Source organism: Mus musculus, chromosome 15, assembly GCF_000001635.26.
Source record: "Mus musculus strain C57BL/6J chromosome 15, GRCm38.p6 C57BL/6J".
Lineage (NCBI taxonomy): Eukaryota > Metazoa > Chordata > Mammalia > Rodentia > Muridae > Mus > Mus musculus.
Window position 1 is genome coordinate 83,373,636 of NC_000081.6, and position 19,641 is coordinate 83,393,276.

A 19,641-nucleotide genomic window follows, 5' to 3' on the forward strand; every position below is an offset into this window, starting at 1 on the left:
CCCAAGGGTACAAACTGGTTCTATTTGGTTTGGGCTGTTGGGAATCTAGCACACAGTAGGTACTCAGTAAATGCTTATGTGTGTTTGACTATCTGGTGGATGAATGAAGCTCTTGCCCACCAGGAGAGGCAACCTGATTTATATATGTTGCTAGCTGCTTGCTATGTCTGCTGGCAAGTCCTGCCTTCCCCTCATCTGGCCTCAATTTCCCTCTTCCCTCTGAACCATGAGGGAGTTAGTATGGTGCCTACAATATCCTTTATAAATCTTCCTTATTCCCATCCAGATGAAGTATAAGCAGTCCCCCTTCAGGCTTGCCTTAACAACCTGACCCATTTGCATGGCCCAGACCCACAGGCTCCTCAGAGAAGGCTAGGCCAAGCCAAGCAGAGGCAGGTTGGCTTGGATAGCAAAGTCGTCCATCTGCATAGACCTCTGGCCAGTGTCTGAGCTTGGGCTGTAGCAGAGCCAGACCCCATGTTTACATTACAGTGCAGATGAGCAGGGTTTAGAGCTCCTGTCCAGGTATAGTCTGGGGCTCACAATATTCCACCTAAAGTGTAGAGAGCACTTGGGAGGCTTCTAGGAATTTGGCAAGAGTATTTACATTGGGGCCAGAACAAAGGAGTAGGCTCAGATAAGAATTTGACATCAGGCTAGGACAAGGAAGTAGGCTCAAGATAAATACAGCTGAGGAATGTGTTCATTGTATCTTGATAGCCTTAAGACCCTGAATACTTGGGACCTTTGTTCCTTAACTGCTTATGCCTTGTTTGTTCCTTCACTACTTTGTTTATGCCTTAGGACTGACCATCTTTTTTTTTTTTGGGGGGGGGGGGTCCGAGACAGGGTTTCTCTGTATAGCTCTGGCTGTCCTGGAACTCACTTTGTCGACCAGGCTGGCCTCGAACTCAGAAATCCACCTGCCTCTGCCTCCCAAGTGCTGGGATTAAAGGCATGCGCCACCACGCCTGGCAGGACTGACCATATTCTTTGATGTACTCAGAATGATATAAAAGCAGACTGGAAAAAACTAAACTTGTTTCAGCCTTAGCACTTGTTGGAGTCATATATTATAATGTTGTCTAATTGTCTTTTCTTTCTTTAATCCTCACTCTCTCCCTTAGACCCTGGTGACTGACTGGCTTGGTCACTAGAGTCAGCTCAGGGGCCCTAGTGGTAACAGCTTTGATCCTGTGCAGGAGCTTTGGGAGGCCAAGAGAACCTGGGAATCCCAAGCTGGGTGATATAGAAAAAGCAGCCAAAGGCTGCAGAGGGTCCTGGCCCCAGCCTAGGTGATCATAACCACAAGGACTTGTAGTGTTTTATGGTGCCCTACCCCCATCCTCCTATGAAAACTGAGGCCACTGTGCACAGTGAGCTTCCTGTATTTAACCTCCAGGGAAGGGTAGGAGATAACAAAAGGGCTGTACAGGACCCTCAAGCTTCCTTATTTGAATAGAGATGTTGAGAAAGGACCGTGCAGGAGTGGTCATTTCATCCTACTTCTAGCCCCCAGGACAGCAAGGAGAGCTGGGTTTTGACTATGGTCTGCTCAGAGAGCCCCAGGCAAATCACTGACCTGCCCAGCTTCTAAAACCTTTTTTTCTATTAACTCCAGCCTGCCACCCAGCGGCAGGCCAGAGGAGTGTTAAGAGGACCTGGCCTGGTGCCCCAGCCTACACCCAGTCTTACTGTGGTATTCAAGATATATCCCCACTTTTCAGCTTGTCAGCTGAGGGCAGATCTGCCTCTGCCTTCTCCCACTTTGTTTTCTCTCTGCTGCTTGGAGCAGATAGAGGCAGAAGCCAGTGCCCGCCCACCCAGACAACGGGTGGCCTGCGGGTAAGGCTCAAGTACTGCTCAGAAACTGGCAGGGCAGAGGACACCCAAAGGACCCAAAGAGGACACACAAAGAGAGTAAAGGACAAAGACTCAGGCTCTGCTTCTGCTGAGCAAAGTGACACTGCAGGAAGGCCAGAGAGAAGCTTTACTAGTGTTGAAGAGCAGCAGCAGCAGCAGCAGCAGCAGCAGCAGCAGCAGCAGCAGCAGCAGCAGCAGCAGCAGCAGTCCGTTCACCGGGACTGGTCAGGGCTACCGCACTGGCTTTATCTCCTTAGCTGATCCCAATAGGAGGCAAGATCCTTGGAGGTTCTTTGTGCGAGCAGGACCAGCTGGGACCTGCATTGATCACATTACACCCAGAGATCATCAGCTTGAGAAAACAGAACAGTGGCACATAAAGGTCAACACACGCAGGTTTGGGGAGGAGCGGTTGTTGGTCAGGGGAGAGAGGGTGGCACCAGGGATGCCCTCCTCAGGGATGCCCAAGGTGCCCCAAGTCCCCAGCCTCTGGTGCAGGAACTGAGACATGGTCCCGAGAAGGGATCCTATGAACTGGATCTTGCCCAGTTTCAAAGCTGGTACACCCCCAAGGAGACAGGTCTATCAGCTGTGTGAACATGAGGGTGGATGCAAGGCAAAGGGACTGTCAAACACACAAGATCAACTGTTTATTGAGTTTTGTTGTTGTTGTTCTAAAATACTATACATTTTAAGGAGTTTCTAAACATTAAGGACTTGACAGCTTTTGGTCATTCTGTAGCTTAGGAACAAGGATTTCTGCTGGTAAGTTCTCATGACACACAGCCACAGCGAGACAGTGCTCGTGCCAAACACCGAAGAAATACAAGTTGCTGATGTGCACCACTGCACTGTCCGAGCTAACAAAATAAAAGTCCTCTTTGTGCCCATCCCTGGGGCTCACAACAGTCCCACTGCACCTGAGGACAAGGGCAACTGGAGGAACTTGTGTGTGTGTGTGTGTGTGTGTGTGTGTGTGTGGTGGAGGGTGTCGAACCCCTCCCTCTAGCTCTCCAGTGAGTGACACAGGGACTGTGAAGTCTACGATTACTACCAAGTCCTAGGAGCTTTTCCAGTGCTCGGTCATGAGCTTGGAGCCCAGGCCAATGAGAATCAGTCTTCCCAGCAGCTCCACTCAGAGGCCAGAGCCACATCCTAACTGGGTGGGCACCGTTAACCAGCCGTGCCTGTGCTTCAATGCCATGGGCTTCAAGCAGTTGACCAGATCTGCTGTCAGAAGCCACCAGCTCTCATTCAACAGTGGGTGAACTCTATAGATTTTCTGATTATCAAATAATATATACAGATATACATCGAGACACAACGGTCTAATGTAAAGCATCTTAATCTACAGATGCAACTGTTTTGAAAAGTTAGTCTTCTTACTGTTAACTTTCCAAATCACTAATAGAACTGTTAATCTGCAAAAACTGAAGCAGGGATAGAGTGAAAATAATTTCTGTATGTGGAAGTGTTGGGGAACGTTGCACAAGGTTAGCCCTGCAACTGGCACTTGCCATAGAACCCCGGCTGCAGCAACCCCACATCTGGACATAGCACAGAGAAATGAAGACAGCTCACGTGGAGAACATCTCAGATCAGTGTAGGCCATAATTTAACTGACTGGAAGAGCATATAAAAAAGTATAGCTGTACATTGCCTTTAAATTAAAACCTCAAACTCTTTACTCAGAAGATGGCATGTAAGTCTGCTCATTGACCTTGCAGATAGGACCTCATCAGAGAAAATCATCAGTGGAACAAGAATCAGTATGACCCGTCATGACTCAGGAGAGACAAGGGCGAGAAGGTGCAGATCCATGATAGAGAGAGCTGGTGGGGGTGGGGAGGGGCCTGGCTCTCGCTGTTGGACCCTATCTTCCTGTGTCTATATCTGCCCAGATGTGCTTGGAAAAGGGCCAAGTGCCCAATGAAATCACCAGCTCATCTGCCTTCAAAGCACACCAGGAAGCCAAGAACAACAGAGCCATCGTCTTTTGCAGGTGGAGTGGATGCCTACATGGCTGCTGGGGGCACTAGAGGTGTCACTGCCCAGGCCAAGGCTAACGGAGCTCCTGAACTGCCCATTTCCGTCTCTCCGCCAGCCTGCCCATGGGCTGTCACTGGATAGCCTCGACATAGTTGGCTGGGTATAGGCCAACCTGGCCGCTGTCTAAACGTCCCTTGCACCAACCCTGTTCATCTTCATCCTCTATCTTGGTCAGTTCATCCCCTGCAAGACAAAAAGAGGGTGGCCTTAGTGACAGGGGGCAACACTGACCACAGCAAGTCATCTGTGCATACAAATCCCATGTGGATATGAAACATGCTTCTAGAAGGATCCACAGAAGGTCTCCAGGGCAGAGGGACAGGCGTCCTCCTGAAGGTAAGGCAGGACCCTGGATATTCACTACTAATTTGTATTCAAAGCTTCTGACACAGAGGTCACTGTGATCTGAAGATGGCAGCCCTCAGAGCAACCCTGGAGCAAGCAGCAGTCCAGGCTAGAACCGTTCCAGGTTCAAGCCTTGTGCCTACCCCATGTGTCCTAGGCTGCTCTGCTCGGCAACATGCCCCATGTTTTCATTCTGTGCGGTGGCTCAAGGTGTTTCTGGGACTTTGAGCCACTACTGGCCTGGCAGAGACCGGGGCCAACATATCTGCTCACTAGACACTTCTATCTGCAGACAAGGAGACCAGCAGATGCTAACATATGAGGAGCAGAGAGTCACAACACAGGAGCTCACTCTGCAGGCAGGAAGGGAAAGGGCCCTGGTGGAAATGGCCTTGGTTCACAGTGAAGACAGAGGGCAGGTCTAAAAAGATTAGCACATTGAAGTCTGCAGCACTGAAGAGGATGAACAAGAAAGTTAGTAGGCACATGAGACACCCAAGCTAAACAGCCAAGAGGAAGGCCAGAGTTTGGGACCAGTGATGGCACCCTAACTAGCCCCCAAAGCCTTTGAAGGACACACTAGTCATTACTGTTCTTATAATCTTGCTTCTAGTGACAGGCTAAACTGTAAGCACGGCTTCTGGTGAGATGCTTATGACTAGGGGAGCAGAGACAAAGAGCTGACATTGAGGCAACCCAGAAATATTGCAGCTACATGGCTTGGTGGCTGCGATATTGACTACTGTGTTAGAGAGACAGGCTGATGAGTAAGCATGAGAACACAGAGCTCTTAATGTAACTGACAGCACATGGGATGCCTACAAAGGTACTAACAGTGGGTGACCGACAGTGAAGGAAGGGCACTGGCTAACAAAGCACAAGTCAGGGATGGACAGAGCTGGCTTTCACCAGGCCCTAACATGAACAGCACACTGCCATCTTCCTGGCTGGGACAGGATCAGGACATGCAAAACCTGGTACGGGAAAGGTGCTGAAGTGAAGACTCTCACATGGAACCAGCAAGAACTTGACTTCAAAAACAAAAGACAAGTTCCCTCAGCAGGCTGGCCTTGATTCCCAGGAGGGGATTTAGAGAGGTTACCTACCAGCCTTGAAGCTCAGCTCATCATGTTCCTGCCCCTCATAGTCATAGAGGGCCCGAACTCGCACTTCTGTTCCTGAGGTCGTGTCCTCATCAAATGGGTTCGAATCCCCGTTGGCATCCGTGGAGGAGAAAGGGTTGTTAGACTCATCATCAGACCAGTCAGTGGGGTAAGTCTGAGTCTTCTCATAGCTGCTGACACTGCAACAGGGGGTGACATGAGGCTCTTAGCATATGACTGACAGAGAATGGTCCCCACCCAGAGTTCTTGCCCCACAGGCAGGTGCAGCCAGGCCCCTCAGAGCCTTCATGCCATCCACACTCATCCTGAGCTCTCAAGAGAAGCTGCAGGCTACGAATATCCCAGAGTAGTGCCTGCAGATAGAGCTGTACCCACGCCTGCAGGTCCCTGGTTTATACTGCCTGCCTGCCTTCCTGTAGTGCTGCTGCTCAGGCCTTAAAGGGTTAACACAGGGCAGAGAGAAAAAGCAACTGAAGAGTGTTAGCTGTGCCCTCCCAGAGACGTGGAGAGGCCCGACACTGTCCCACCAGGTCTGGAATGTGCCCAGGTCCTGCAGGACCCATGCATTGCTGAAGTGCTGAGGAGTGAGACCCCAAGAGACCCCTGGATAGAGAGAGGAGACACAGAGAGCGAGGTGGAAGCCAGAGAGAAGTGTGTGTTCACCAACTTTTTGGCCTTAATGTCCTCCTTCTCACTGATGCTGCTGCCCGTGTCGTCCTCGTCCTCGAAGGGGTTGTAGCTGGACTGTAACTGCGTGGACTGGGCGGGGTTGCTCGGGACACTAAGGTTGCTATGGGGAGAAAGAGAGCTTTCAGGGACCACAGCTGGGGGCCCACTAAAGGCCCTGCTGAGGAAGACAGTATCTCTAGGGTTATAGCGGCTCCTCTTCCGATGAGAGGAGAAGGGTGTTGATGGAAGATTATTTTAGTCAGACATGTGGCTATATGTCGACAAGTCAATACACCTTGATCAACTCTAAGTTAACTGTTCAGCACACGTGCACAAGTACTTCCTGTTTCAGGGTTCTCCAGTCCCCTAGCCCCTCATTTCCACACAAGGCTTAGCCAGTGAGACAGATGGATGGGAAGCAGCAGCCACAGGAAGACTGTATCTATGGAGCAGGGTACTCCCCAGCTCTGTGGTGACCCTTCTAACTACTAAATAGGTCACTGGCCAGCTCCTGGTGCTGGGGTTTCCGCATTCAGAACTAAAGCTTGCTGCACAGAAGGGTCCTCTAGTGCTCTGGAGTCAAATCATTCTTGTAACTTTGCCAATTTCCTCCCACACCAGTGTTAACACGGGGTCCTATGGAGAGGGATGAGGGGCTGCCGGGTGCAGAACACTACTGTCAGGGAGCCACCACAAGAAGAGCATAAGAAAGAGTCACCCAAGGCCAGCAGTACTCAATCTGTGGGTAATGACCCCTTTGTACGTGTGTCAAATGATTCTTTCACAAGGGTTGCTTAAGACTATTAGAAAACACAGATATTTTCATTATGATTCATAAAAGTAGCAAAATTACAGTTATGAAGAAGCAATGAAAATAATTTCATGGTTGGGACCATCACACCATGAGGAACTGTATTAATGAATCACAACATTAGGAAGGTTGAGGACCACTGGGCTCTCTCAGCAACAACTGCCACCTACATCAGTGGCCATGGCTTTGGCCAGCAGCATCCTTAAACTGAGCAGCTACCACCCCAGAGCCAAGCAGGTGAGGATGGGAAACCCCTCAGATGCCAGGGCGACCCTGCCTGGCTGTTCATGGATAGGCAGTGTGTTTTACACTAGCAGACCCTCTGCACTCCTAAGCTCCCCATTCTCGATGACTTTGGAGGGTCTTGGTGCTGAGTATTGAACTGGTACACTCTCTCTGGCTAACTAGTTACTAGTTAACTGGTTACTAGTCCACAGGACCTCCGGAGTCCCAGTTCCTTCCATCCAATCTCTAGGCTTAAGCACAGCAGGAGGACCACTTGGTTCTGAGGTTGGGGTCTCAACACAGCTTTCTGCAGAGCCTCTAAAGCATAGTAGCTGAGCAGGACCAGCTTTGTGTGACTGGGAAGCCAGGGATGGTAGGGGCTTAGTGCCTGGGCCATAAGCATGTCACTAGAACCTGAGCTAAGGTGACCATTATCTAAGCATGGAGGCCTCTACAGCATACACTTTCCAGAATGTTCTAATGACCATAGTTGGTATTTGTTTTATCCACAAGCTTTTTTAGACCATGAAGTCAGAGTCTTGAAGACAAGGGGTGCTCTGTTCAGAGTGCTGGGCCTGAACCCAGGGCCTTGACTTGCCAGGCAAATGTTGATCTGCTGCTGAGTTACACTCCCAGCTTACTCAGAAATAACTAACACTAAGTAAGGGGACATCTGACCATCCCCCACTGTCCTGGCACCTGCACAAAGAAGTCCCCATTGGATGATCTCACTAATATGTCTCTATCGGCTGTGTCTACCCAGGGCTGCCCCATAGGAATGAACACAAGCAGCTAACACCAGCACCTCCCTTACCAGGTCAGGCACGATGTGCAAAAGGCTTCTTCTCTGCATTTTTCAGGAGCTCCAGCATGAGCAGAAAGAGAATAGAGAGATGGGCTCCACCCACCCAGAGCTCACGGAGTCCCTAGAATATTTGGGAATCATCCAAATGCCCAGGCGGATGGCATCCCAGGCCCTGCAGATGTTCTCATCTCTGAGAAGATAGTCCGTTTCCACTGAAGCTGTGACTGAGGCTCACCTGCCAGGCTTGTTCTGTCCAGACTGGTCACCTGTCTGGTTGATCCCTGTTAGGGTGACACCGTCAACAGCCTTCTTCTTCTCTCTCCGGCTGAGAGTTCGATTCAGATCTGCAGACCACTCCTGGGCAAGGCGCCACCGGAAGGAAATGGGAAGTTCATTTCTGGGGAACCACAGTGGTCCAAAACACCTGCTCAGCCAGCCCCACCCACCCGGTGCCATTGCAACACTTAGCCTTGTGGCCCCTGCTCTCCGGTTTCCCAGCAAACTTCAAGCTGCCTCTTAGACCTAAAGGTTATGGTGGTTGGCACCCATATAACCCAAAACAGCAGACTTTATAGGACATATTGGTGACAACAGAACTAGGTCTGAGGGCTGGGGATATAGTTCAGTAGTAGAGTGTCTACCTAGCATTCATAAGGTCATGGGTTCTACTCTCAACAACACACAAACCACACATCCATCTCCTCAGCTCCCATCCCAGAAACACTGCATCATGGCTGATGATGCTTACTGTCTTTTTGTTTGTTTCTGTTTTATAAATAACTTGTTTTGGTCAAAGGACATTTATTTTTCTTTATATCCTGACTTTAAAAAAAATTTATTTAATGTATATGAGTATATTGTAGCTGTGTTCAGACACATCAGAAGAGGGCACCAGATCTCACTATAGATGGTTGTGAGCCACCATGTGGTTGCTGGGAACTGAACTCAGGACCTCTAGGAAGAGCAGTCGGTACTCTTAGCCGCTGAGCCATCTCTCCAGCCCACTTACAGTCTTTTATTACAGTCCTGGAGAGCCTTCTAATCCCATTGCTTGCTCAACCATGGCTCTTAAGGTCCATCCTCCTTGTGCCAGCATTGGCTCTTGTGGTCTTAAGCCAGTCCAGTCCTGTGGGAAGCCTGGCTGAGACTGCCTCTGCCTCTGCTTCCCAAGTGCTGGCTGGAGAAGCCACAGTAGCAAGGGATCTCGTAGCTGGGAACAGAGCAGTGTAGTGGTACATCTGCCCGACTTAGGCATGCAGCTGAGTTGTGTGTTCTTTACAAGGGATTTTTGGGGTTGGAGATTTATTACAACAATGTCCTCAAAGGGTTTCTGTTTTCCCAACAAGAAGCTGTCATCAACTGTTGAAGTACATAGTTGGAAAGTGCTAGGTCTTGATTTTCCAGGAAAATACCATGTGTTATCCTTAATGAGTTCTTACCTTAAATCTCCATTTATCAAACAAATATTATTATAATCAATAAGATGACTAGTCAGGTAAAAGCACACTCCTCAAACGGGAGACAACCTGAGTTCAAGCCCCAGACCCCATGTAAAGATGGAAGAACAGTACCAGCTCTACAGAGCTGTCTTCTGACTTCACACTCCCTCTCTCCTCTCCCTCCATCCTCCCTTACAAACACAAATTTAATTTAAATCTAATGCACCTGGGGCACAGCTGTGTTCCCTCTTACAAAATATCGGGGTAACAAGTCATCGTAGATTGGCATTAAGCCTAGCTTTTGACTTGTCAGATGAGAAAATAGAGAGGCCAAGAAAAACTGAGCTCTCTACAGTCTTGGGCCGTGGATCTCAGCCCAAGTCATCACGTCTATTAATGACTGTGCTGATGGAAATAAGTGGGCTAAGACTCAGTTGGAACCTCAAGTTCCCCAGAGGACCTCTAAATATAGATGGACTCTTAACAGGGCAGCTCTTGGGGATTGGTGGGATCAGCACCAGGAACTTTGGAAGGAAGGGCTAATGTCAATCTCTCTGCGACAGAACTGGGGGCAGTACAGACAGGGGACTGAGTGGGCTGTCTACATGCAGAAGGAAGCTTGGTGATCCATGAGTTAGTCACAAAATAGGAACTTACTTCATCCTTGTGGCATGAAAAATGAAAACAACTTCATTAGAGAAAGTCAGACACAACCTGGTAACAGCTATCAATGTGAACACAGGGAACATAGGAGGGCTGCTTCCCAGCCAGGGGCCCACAGAGAGGAGCCCACAGACTCCGTGACTTCCTGGAGGGAGAGCCCTGGCCAGGCTTTTCCACAGTTCCCCTTGTTGGTATAGCAGGCGCTCTGAAGGAGGCAGCAGAGTATCATGCACATGGTGCCCTGAGCCACACTAGGTAGCATGCAGGTTGGAAGCTGAAGCCAAGCTATCCTAAGATGGCACTCAGGATCCTCCTTCCCAGTATGCTGTGCCAAGGCAAGGACCATTTCCTCTATGGCCCCTTCCACTAGGAAGGGCCCTGGACCCCAGTGTCTCCTGGGGTCCCCCCTGTTCCGCAGACTCCTGATGGGTATATGGAGCTCCTGCCAGTTAGAGAAATCAGGAATTTCCAGAGAACATAATGTGGAGTGAGGACTGATGCAGCAGTAGGAACTGTGGAACTTGTGCGGAGCCCAGGTCTGTGTGATAACCCAGCATTGATCAGCTGATGCCCTGCAATAACTCTGGGTTGCTATTCATACTTTAACATGGAAAAAACTAAGCCACACAAGGGATACCTGCTTGCTCCAGTCCCATAGCTGCTACAGCGTAAGGTCAGATGCAGCCCAGGCTCTGTTTACTGTCAGGCCAGAAAAGCCATAAGGCCTTGCTGGAGGCATCTGTCTGGCTTGGAGGACTCTTCTCAGCATTTACAGGGTGGGGGCTCATAGCACACCCAGTGAATGAGGAGCACAGAATGCCTATGTTCAGGGAACAAGGCTGGTGGTACTCTTGGCCACTACCTTCTACATCGCAGTCAGGGAACTGGGTGAGCCTGGCGAGCAAGCCCTAACCTCAAGATCCCAAGGCCCTTAGATTTTAGCATAAAGACACTGCACAGCCCACAAATCTGAATATTTACAGCCCAAGGCAGGAAAAAGCACCCAGAAAATGGTGAAGAAAAGCAGCTCATTGATACCGGCCCCACTGGGGCCCAATAGAAGGCCTGGAGACTGAAGGCCACTTCATTTCTGGGACACCCTGTACGGTGGGATAAACACAATTTGGCTTTTGGGGTTTTGTTTTTTTGGTTTTGGTCTAGGGCAAGAAGGGAATACCAATGCTAAGTGACGGTAGCTGAAGGCATTTAGATACAGTGCCTGGGACACTAGACACCCGTCAGGACAATTAAATATACAAAGCAGGGAGTGAGAACAACATTTGTAGCTCAAGTAGAGGGGCAGAGGTCTCAGTTCCCAATCGTAGGTGAACAGAGTTGTAGGCACACAGCCTCCTTACCTCAAACTGTGGCCAGTTCATAGCCATGCCTGGCCCATGGTTAGCCCGGAACCACCTCAGGTCCTCTACCGCATCTGCTGCTTTGATGCTCTGCTCCAGCTCCCGGTAAATGGTTTTATAGCTAAATCAGAGACAGAATGACAGCTCTATAAAAGACAGGGTCAGCCACCATTCCTCAAAGCAACGGCACAGCAGCCCCTGGAGCCTGCATGATCGTCTTTGGAGCCTGCACATGTCTGTTTCCCATAGATGAAGAACACCATTTCCTGGCCATCACATGCACAGATGCAGACAACCATCCTCTAGAACCTGGGACCACCAACAAACAGGAGGCACACTGACACTCGCCTGCATTGTCGTCAGATCATGTTGTGCTGTGTGGGTAGAGCTGTGCAGTCCCACGGAATCAGGTCATGTTGAGGAAGAAGCCATTAGAGCAGAATGTCAGGGTGCCCCCTCCATTTCTCTCAGGGGCTGGAGGGTTTCCTCCCCATGTGGAAGGCAGTGTGATGGGAGGAGGGCAGAAGTACAAGACCTAGCTCAGCCGCCTGGGGCCAAGAACATGGGTCTTGGCTGGACCTGGTATCTCACTTATTCTCTCTGTAGGTGGCTCTTTTTTGAGCCTCTGTTTCCTTCTCTGCTATGTGGACATACTTGGACATATTTAAGGATGGAACTGTGTTCTCCAAATACAACAGCTGAAGGATGTGAGCTCTGCTGAAGCAGCCTTATAGAGGTGAACAACTTAAAGCAGGGTCAGTAGAGTGGCCCAGTGACCAGATGTCCAGGAAGCTGAGGACCCCGGCAGGAAGGATCTGCCTGGAGCCTTCATGGGGAGTGTGGCCACACCTTGGTTTATGACTTCTGTCTTCTAGAACTGAGTGATGAGCTTCCCTGCTGACACCCAGATTCTGTTACAACAGCCCTATTGGTGACTACACATGTGTCACCCTCCCCATGGGTGGCTCAGATCATAGAGACAAATTGTACTGATTCTGGCCTTTGTTACAGGCCAAGTACAAATGGAGTAGAGGCTGTCTCACTCAGAGAAGAGCAGAGCACAGTCCCAACCCTCCTCAGTTTCTTCATCAGCATGACAAGGACAATGCTGTCTACTCTCCAGACTGTCACAGAGATGAAATGAATGACAACAGAACATCTTGCGGTGGCTGCTTCCATCATCTTAAAGAGACAAGGGACATGCCATTTTCTACTGACAGCAAGCTTTGACCTGACATTCATTTCTCAAGGGTTCTCCCAGATGGATGTAGGACATGGATTGCTCTCTGGGTCCCTCCTGATGTAGGCACACTGTCTCACTGTTCTGGTCTTCCCAGGACCTTCAGCCACCAAACTGTCAAGGTCAATCAGGCAGCAGGGATGAGAAGGCTTCATGAAGAGGTCTACCAAGCACTGTTCTGGGTGCAGAAGACATGCGGCCTGGGTGGTGCTGCATCAGCCCAGATGGATTTCTAGAGTGCTGGGTCTGGCCAGGGCTGGCTGTGGCACCAGAGGAGAGAGACAGTGCCAGACCCATTTGGAGCTGAGAGCATCGAGCCCACCCTGCCCGCCCTGCTCAAGCCTTCCATGACTGCGCTGCAGCTAGGCATTACCTTAGTCTATTGACACCAGGCTCCTGTGACTGACACTGCTGGCTTTTGCTGGGGGAACTTACCTAGCCACATTGGACAGATCCAAGTGCTTCTGAACCTCCAGCAGAACCTCCCGGAAGAAGCGCAGGCGCTTCTCTTCAAACTGCTGGCACTGCTCGAACACCTGCTCCATGTTCTCCATGTACTGGGGTGTGGTCTGATCAAGCTCCTTCAGGGACTTCTCATACTTGTCCTTGGTCTGGGTTGACAATGCCACAGACAGACGTTTGTTTCCATCTCACTTTTGTTTACTGCATAGGCCGTGTGGCTCTCTCCTCCCCCATAGACAGAGGTAAGAGACGGTCACCCCAGTATTCAGATGGGCTACTGATTGGCTTATAAGGGCTCTAACAAAACTCATACTGGATGGATTATTAAGGCAGGGCCCAGTTTGAGGAAGTAGGTCTCAGAGATCATGTCTCTTGAATCCTTCCTCCCTGTCTGTTTCCGTCTTCTCTACCACATGCTCCCACTGTCATGGTGCTCTAACTTGAGCGTCTATAACAACAGAGCCTAAGCAGCTCTACCTGAAGTCTCTGAAACTGAAGCAAGATAGGCTTTTCTATTCCTAGCTGTTTCTCAGGTATTCTATACAAGAAAAAGAACCGACTACCTGAGTGCCCTGAGAACTAAAAAGAGAGTTATGGTATGTTGGAAACTACTTTTAACTCTGCGTACAGGAACACATGCATACACGCATATTCTTCCAGGGAAGGTACTCTGGCCACTAGAACAATTTCTGTCTTCTCACACTGGGGCACCAAATGTACTCCATCTAACCCAGGACTCAGGCTCAGAGGCCCCTTTCTATATGTTCGACTTACTGGATTCCCCCACTTCTAGCTTGACTAAATTATTGAGGCTGTATCCTGTGTGTCAGGGAGGCAGAAACTTGTAGTGCTGACTTCCCCTTCTTGGGTGGTCGTCCAGTGACCTCAGAACCTGAATGATCTGTGAATGCCTAGAATGCTGGAGAGGCAGCAAGCTAGCACCAGCTCTTGCTCACAGACTCTCTTCCTGGCTAGACCAGAAATGTCTCTTTCAGTATTCATCAGAGAGGAGGTTTACGTCAGGGGCACAGCATCTCTGATAAGCCATTGGGGTTTTCTGAATAGTGATGACTCTGCTTGGTCCTTGGTGTCCTCTATCTTTTCTCTAAGCACCTTCGTGGGCAGCAGATTCCTGCGGTTCTAGCAATGCCTTCTGGTGTTCCCAAGGCCTTATGCTTCATGAACTCAAGTACCCACTGCTATCTAGCACGGAGGCCCAGATCCCTCATCTGAGGCTGTTTTCAGAGCTCCCCAGTTCCTGACCCCAACTGGGTTGGGGGCTACTGGTGCCAGAGACCCTTATGGAGATGGTATTTCCCCTTGCTAGGTATGTATGGTGGAGAAAAAATGGCAGTGCAAGGAGCAGACTCTGGAGTCAGAATCGCTGCTCTCACATTACAGAGCAGCCTGTTACTTATCCTCCATGACCTTGGCTCCTTATTCATAAGGCAGGAATGCCACCACACAACCAGCCCAGCCCTTGTACCTGCCAGCCTTAAGTCCTGTGGGGACCCAGCCTGCTGTGATCTCACTCCATCTGCTCCTGTAGACGCAGGCTGGACAGACCATAGGCAGGGAGGTGGGCCCTGGGCCATCACTTATAGAGCAGTGGCAAAGGGGAGCAGAGAAGCCCAGCCCCCAGGAACTTGTAAATGACAAGATTCCAATTAGTATTTACTTCTTGTGATCCTGGGACCATCCTATACTAACTAGTGGGACATATCAGATTATAAAGTGTTCTGACGAAGCCATGTTCGTGTCATCTCATCGAAGCACTCTCCTCCCAGCAGAGCAGAAGGGCTCCCAGGACCCCCAGACCCGTTTACCTTTAGAACGTCCTGTTTGCATTTTTCTATCTTGTCTTGCAGTTTCTTCAGCTGCTCAGGGTTGAGGGATGGATCTGCCTTGCTGTTGGCTTCCCGGGAGATGGCCAGCTTCTCCTCTTTGCACGCTGTGTGGTGCGCCTTCTTTGCCGCTTCCACCTACAGGAGAGTACTTTCTCAGTGTAGCGGGTTGCAAGTTCAGACCTTCAGACTTACACAAATGTCTCTGCTTCATCCCTGGAACAACTGGCAAGGCCTCTCACTGTGTAAATCTCTATCCACATGTGGTTCTAGGCACTGAGGACACAGGACAGCCATCAGCCCAGGACTTCATTTGTGGATTTGAATTAGGTGGCCAAATGCAGGCATGATTGATTAAATGTTAGAGTAAATTAGAAGGGGCTGTGTGCTATGGAGGAAAGCAAGTTGAGATATAATGGTAACACCAGAAGCGCAAGAACAGAATTCTATAGAGAATGGTAGGGAAAAGACCCCTGAGAGTGCTTGGAGTGAAAGACAGAGGTGTAAACACCTAAGGAAAAGCATGTCAGGACAGCCAAGACATGGATGCTCCAAAAAACCAAAACCAAAACCAAAACCAAAACCAAATTAAACAGAAACCGAAAAAACCTTGAAAGGTGTAGTAGTACAGCCTGGTTTAGAGAGTTCCAGGACAGCAAAGGCTGTTACTCAGAGAAGCCCTGTCTCAAACAAACAGACAGACAAACAAACAAACAGAGAGGCTGGGGTGGGGATGATCTCGCCCATGAGTAAAAGGCAGGCTGCTAGGGATTAGGTTACAATTCCCAAGGACTTGTGTGACAAAGCATGATACATTGTCTAAACTGGTCTCCAAAGTCAAGCACTTACATCAGGGATTCTCAACTTTCCCAATGCTGCAACCCTTTAATACAGTTCCTCATGCTGTGGTGACCCCAACCATAAAATTATTTTTGCTGGTTACTTCTTAACTATAATTTTGCTGCTGTTATGAATTGCAAAGTAAATATCTATGTTTTCCGATGGTCTTAGGTGTCTCCTGTGAAAAGGTTAATCAAACCCCAAAGGGGTCACAACCCTCAGGTTGAGAAACATTGGTTTAGATGCTAATCCTAGCTCAGCCCTTCCAAGTATCAGCAGCGGTGCCTGGCTCCCTGGGGCTAACGGCTACTTTACACCCTCTCCCCTCTTCCCCATGGCTGTCCTGCCCTTCCTCCCTCAGAGATATATGCATACTTAACAGTGACATCTCATTTGACCCAAGCCATAGATTTCACTCTAGGAGAAAGAAGTGTGCAGGGAGGACGCAGGGAGGGAAGACAGTTTCACTTATGAAGGCTCAGGGCAGGCAAAGTGAAAGGAGAGGTGGGAAAAGGAAGACAGAGAAAGGGAGAGCAAGCAAAGATGGCGGCATACACACACACAGATGACTCTGAGGAAGGCAGAGCTCCTCCTGGAAAGGTGGACGGGTGGCATCCCAGTGAAAGGTGGGGGTCACGCCACACACAGGATGAGGTGAGCATGCTGAGGCCAGAGTGGCCCATGACTTCCACCAGTCAAGGCTACATGGGACTTAACGAGTTTTGAATAGTGGTGTCTGTGTTGTATGCTAATTTGGGAGAAAAGCCACCTAAGGAAAAAGATGATTTTTGAACTAATCCTTTATATTAGTCCAAAGGTCTCCATCTCTGAAACAGACAATTCCCCAGGCTGCAGAGAGATGTATGGGCTGGTATGGATTCAATGTAGAGAAAGCACAGAAAGCAGGGTTTCGGGCCCAGGGATGGCCTGTTCTCTACCAGCTCTGCTCTCCTGGGCCAAGTGCAGGAAGGAGGCCTGTCAGTGGAGAAGCCTCCCTGAGAGACACACACACTAGGGTCAGTAAGAAGGCGGAGGGAGGGAGGGGGGTACCTCTTTCAGCTTCTTGGCCCAGGGCTTCTGGGCCTTCCGAAAGCCATCCTCTGCTTCTTTGGTCTCCTTGAAGCCTCCCATCATCTGCTTGTGAAAGGCTTCCTTCTGCCAGTTCTTGATCTTCTCAAAGTCTTCATTCATCAGTGATGCCTTCACTTCCAGGTGCAGTTCACTCACCCTCTCTGCTTCAGACATGACAGCTATCCAGGCCTTCTCCACGGTCCCATACTGTGGTCCTGTCACAGGAGAAAAGTGTGTTAACTTACCTTCTGCCAGCAGCAGGATTACCTGTGACCCTCACAGCTGTCTACCTGGAAGCAACCCGGGCTGCAGACAATGGTTTTTCTAAAGCCTTTGAGCCCTTGTGTGTGTGTACATGCATATGGGTGTCCATGTACATGTGTGGAATGTGTTCATGTGAGAGCATGTACACCTAATATGCATATTTTTCCATGCACATGTGTGAATGAATGTACATGTGATGTGCATACACATTTTCTGTGGAGGCCAAGGCTCATGTTAATCTTCCTTAATCACCTCTCTTTTTACATACAGATCACATGAAACCTGAAGTTCATGGATTCAGCTACACAGGTTGGCCAGCAACTGCTCAGGATCCTCTAGTCTCTGTTTCATTGAACTGAGATTACAGGTTTGCAATGCTGTGCTTGGCTTTTGTTTGTTTGTTTGTTTGTTTGTTGTTTTTTTTTTTCAAGACAGGGTTTCTCTGTATAGCCCTGGCTGTCCTGGAACTCACTCTGTAGACCAGGCTGGCCTCGAACTCAGAAATCCGCCTGCCTCTGCCTCCCGAGTGCTGGGATTAAAAGCATGCGCCACCACACCCGGCCTGTGCTTGGCTTTTTAAAGAGATTTATTTTTATTTTAAACGTGTGTGTGTGTGTGTGTGCACGCATTTATATGCATGCATGCACTGTGCGCATATCTGGCATCCGTGAAGGCTAGAAGAGGATACTGGCTCCCCTGGAATTGCAGGTGGTTTTGAGCTGCCATGTGCTGGTGACAAAATCCCATCCTCTGAAAGAGCAACCAGCGCTTTTAAGCACTGAGCAGTTTCCCCAGCCCGACTTTTATGTAGTAAGGAGTTGGTGACCAGGCTATTTGCATGGCAGATGCTTGCCACCTAAGCCAGCTTCCCTGCTCCCTCCAAATCTTAAAAAAAAAATGCTTCCTCCATTTAGAGATCTCAGTTTGTTTAAAGATAGCCAGAAAAGGGAGAACGCTCTGAAGTGAATGACCCACCTCTCAACCAAGAATTTGCTTGCTCCAACGACACTCCATGACTGAGTGACCTCTCTCAAGGTGAGCTTACCTTTATTCACTCCCATGAGCAGTGGGCCCAGAGGAGTGTCAATGGAAAAGGAACAGAGGACATTTTGTAGTCCCAGGGGTGTTAGGGAAGACCCAAAGAGTCAATTTTCTGCTGGCCCAAGCCCCACTCCTCTCTGTCATGGGAACAAAGACTGCAGGTTTCTGTGAGTATTCAATGGCCCAGCTGGTTTCCACCTGGTTCTCTGTTGGCTTTGTTCTTCTCCTTCCTATCCAGACCCCTTATCCAAAGTGACAGTCCTGATTGAGAGTGTTTCTCCTGAGCCTTGGGGAATTAGAACTAGAAGGGAATGAACTGACAGTGTCCCCACACATCCAGACTATGTGGGCCTGTGCAGTTTCTCTCTCCTCTCTTTCCTCCTGTACAACAGACTTCCTTTCTGCTGAGGAAATGGTCATCCTACGGCATCCTCAGGCCCTCAGTAGCTGTCACTCTCCTGTGGATGACAAAGGAGCACTGCAACAGGAGACCAGGGATCTTTGCCACTGGCAGTTTGGTGTCATCAAGGAAAGGGGACAGAAGCTCATGCAGCCTGTGCTTACCAGGTGACAGGCACTGTGCTGCCTTCCTCCACAAAAAAACCAAAAACCCAAACCACAGAAACCCAACTAAACAAACAAACAAACACCCCACAGCCCCAGGAGCTGCAAGATGCACTCCTGGCCCACTTGTGAGTAACTCAAGGGTCCCTGGCAAGTGGGTAGCTGGTGCCATGCCTGGGCTTACTTACCCTTCTCTACCAGCTGCCTCCAGCGTCGGGCCCACTCAGTGAGCTGCTGTGCATACGCCTTCTCGATGCGTGCCCGCTCATGCAGACAGTTCATGAGGTCACCACACAGGCGGTGGCCATCGTCAATCCGCTTCACAGTCCGTTTGTAGTTCCCAACCTGTGAGACAGAGCTATGCTGAGAGGCAGGGCTCAGCATGGCGTCCACGGGCTAGACCCTCCAGCATGGCTAGCCTGTCTGTTGCTGCTATATGCGGCAGAGCCACAAGTCTGCAAGGTCAGGTGGCATTCCACATGTCAGAGCTACCTGAGTGCACACCTGCCATCCCACCAAACAGATTTCTGTTCAGAAACAGACATCCTGAACAACTGCACACTATAACCACTGTCTCCTAACTATTATGTCTAAAATCAACAGGGGGTGCTGGAGAGACAGATCAGCTGTCAGGAGCTCTTTCCAGAAGACCAAGTTCAGTTCTCAGCTCTTATGTTAGGTGGCTCACAATTGACTAGCTACAGCTCCAGGAGGATCCCGTTTGGCCCCTGTGGGCACCTATACTACAGTACACAAGCCTACCTGCTTACCTACATATCTATCTACCTACCAACACACACACAAACACCAATACACACACATTTTTTTGAAAATCTGCAAGGGGCTTAATTTTAAAATCTTCTACTAAGTCCTAACCACCATGGTGAGAAAGACAGGGCTACTGCAAGGGTAGATGGGAAAAGGAACGCAAAAACACAATGGAGCACCCGGGGAGCTCTTTACA

General features: G+C 49.6%; 1 protein-coding gene and 1 long non-coding RNA gene across 16 annotated transcripts in view; one reads left to right on the forward strand and one right to left on the reverse strand.

Moving 5' to 3' along the window:
• Positions 1-1,971: 1,971 nt before the first annotated feature.
• Pacsin2 (protein kinase C and casein kinase substrate in neurons 2) overlaps positions 1,972-19,641 on the reverse strand; it is an 89,004-nt gene continuing 71,334 nt past the window's right edge. For 5 of the 14 annotated variants that reach the window (XM_011245633.3, XM_006520981.3, XM_006520983.4 and 2 more), the window contains 10 exons: positions 18,866-19,022; positions 16,788-17,023; positions 14,880-15,035; positions 13,027-13,202; positions 11,352-11,472; positions 9,988-9,993; positions 8,127-8,248; positions 6,049-6,171; positions 5,364-5,560; positions 2,487-4,095 (listed from right to left, as the gene is read on the reverse strand). In XM_011245633.3, the coding sequence (XP_011243935.1) occupies positions 3,983-4,095; positions 5,364-5,560; positions 6,049-6,171; positions 8,127-8,248; positions 9,988-9,993; positions 11,352-11,472; positions 13,027-13,202; positions 14,880-15,035; positions 16,788-17,023; positions 18,866-19,022 (1,407 nt within the window). In that variant the 3' untranslated portion in view covers positions 2,487-3,982. Of the gene's footprint in view, positions 4,096-5,363; positions 5,561-6,048; positions 6,172-8,126; positions 8,249-9,987; positions 9,994-11,351; positions 11,473-13,026; positions 13,203-14,879; positions 15,036-16,787; positions 17,024-18,865; positions 19,023-19,641 lie in introns of all 14 variants that reach the window. The other 9 variants (NM_001159509.1, NM_001159510.1, NM_011862.3 and 6 more) reach the window with 5 other exon arrangements.
• Positions 12,044-18,867, forward strand: Gm41368. 2 transcript variants are annotated; one of them, XR_875509.2, is made up of 4 exons: positions 12,044-13,295; positions 17,343-17,439; positions 17,987-18,107; positions 18,506-18,867. It is a non-coding gene; the product is annotated as a predicted gene, 41368 (long non-coding RNA). The 2 variants fall into 2 exon arrangements; XR_003951512.1 differs by lacking the exons at positions 17,987-18,107; positions 18,506-18,867 and having other exon boundaries at positions 12,049-13,295; positions 17,343-17,454.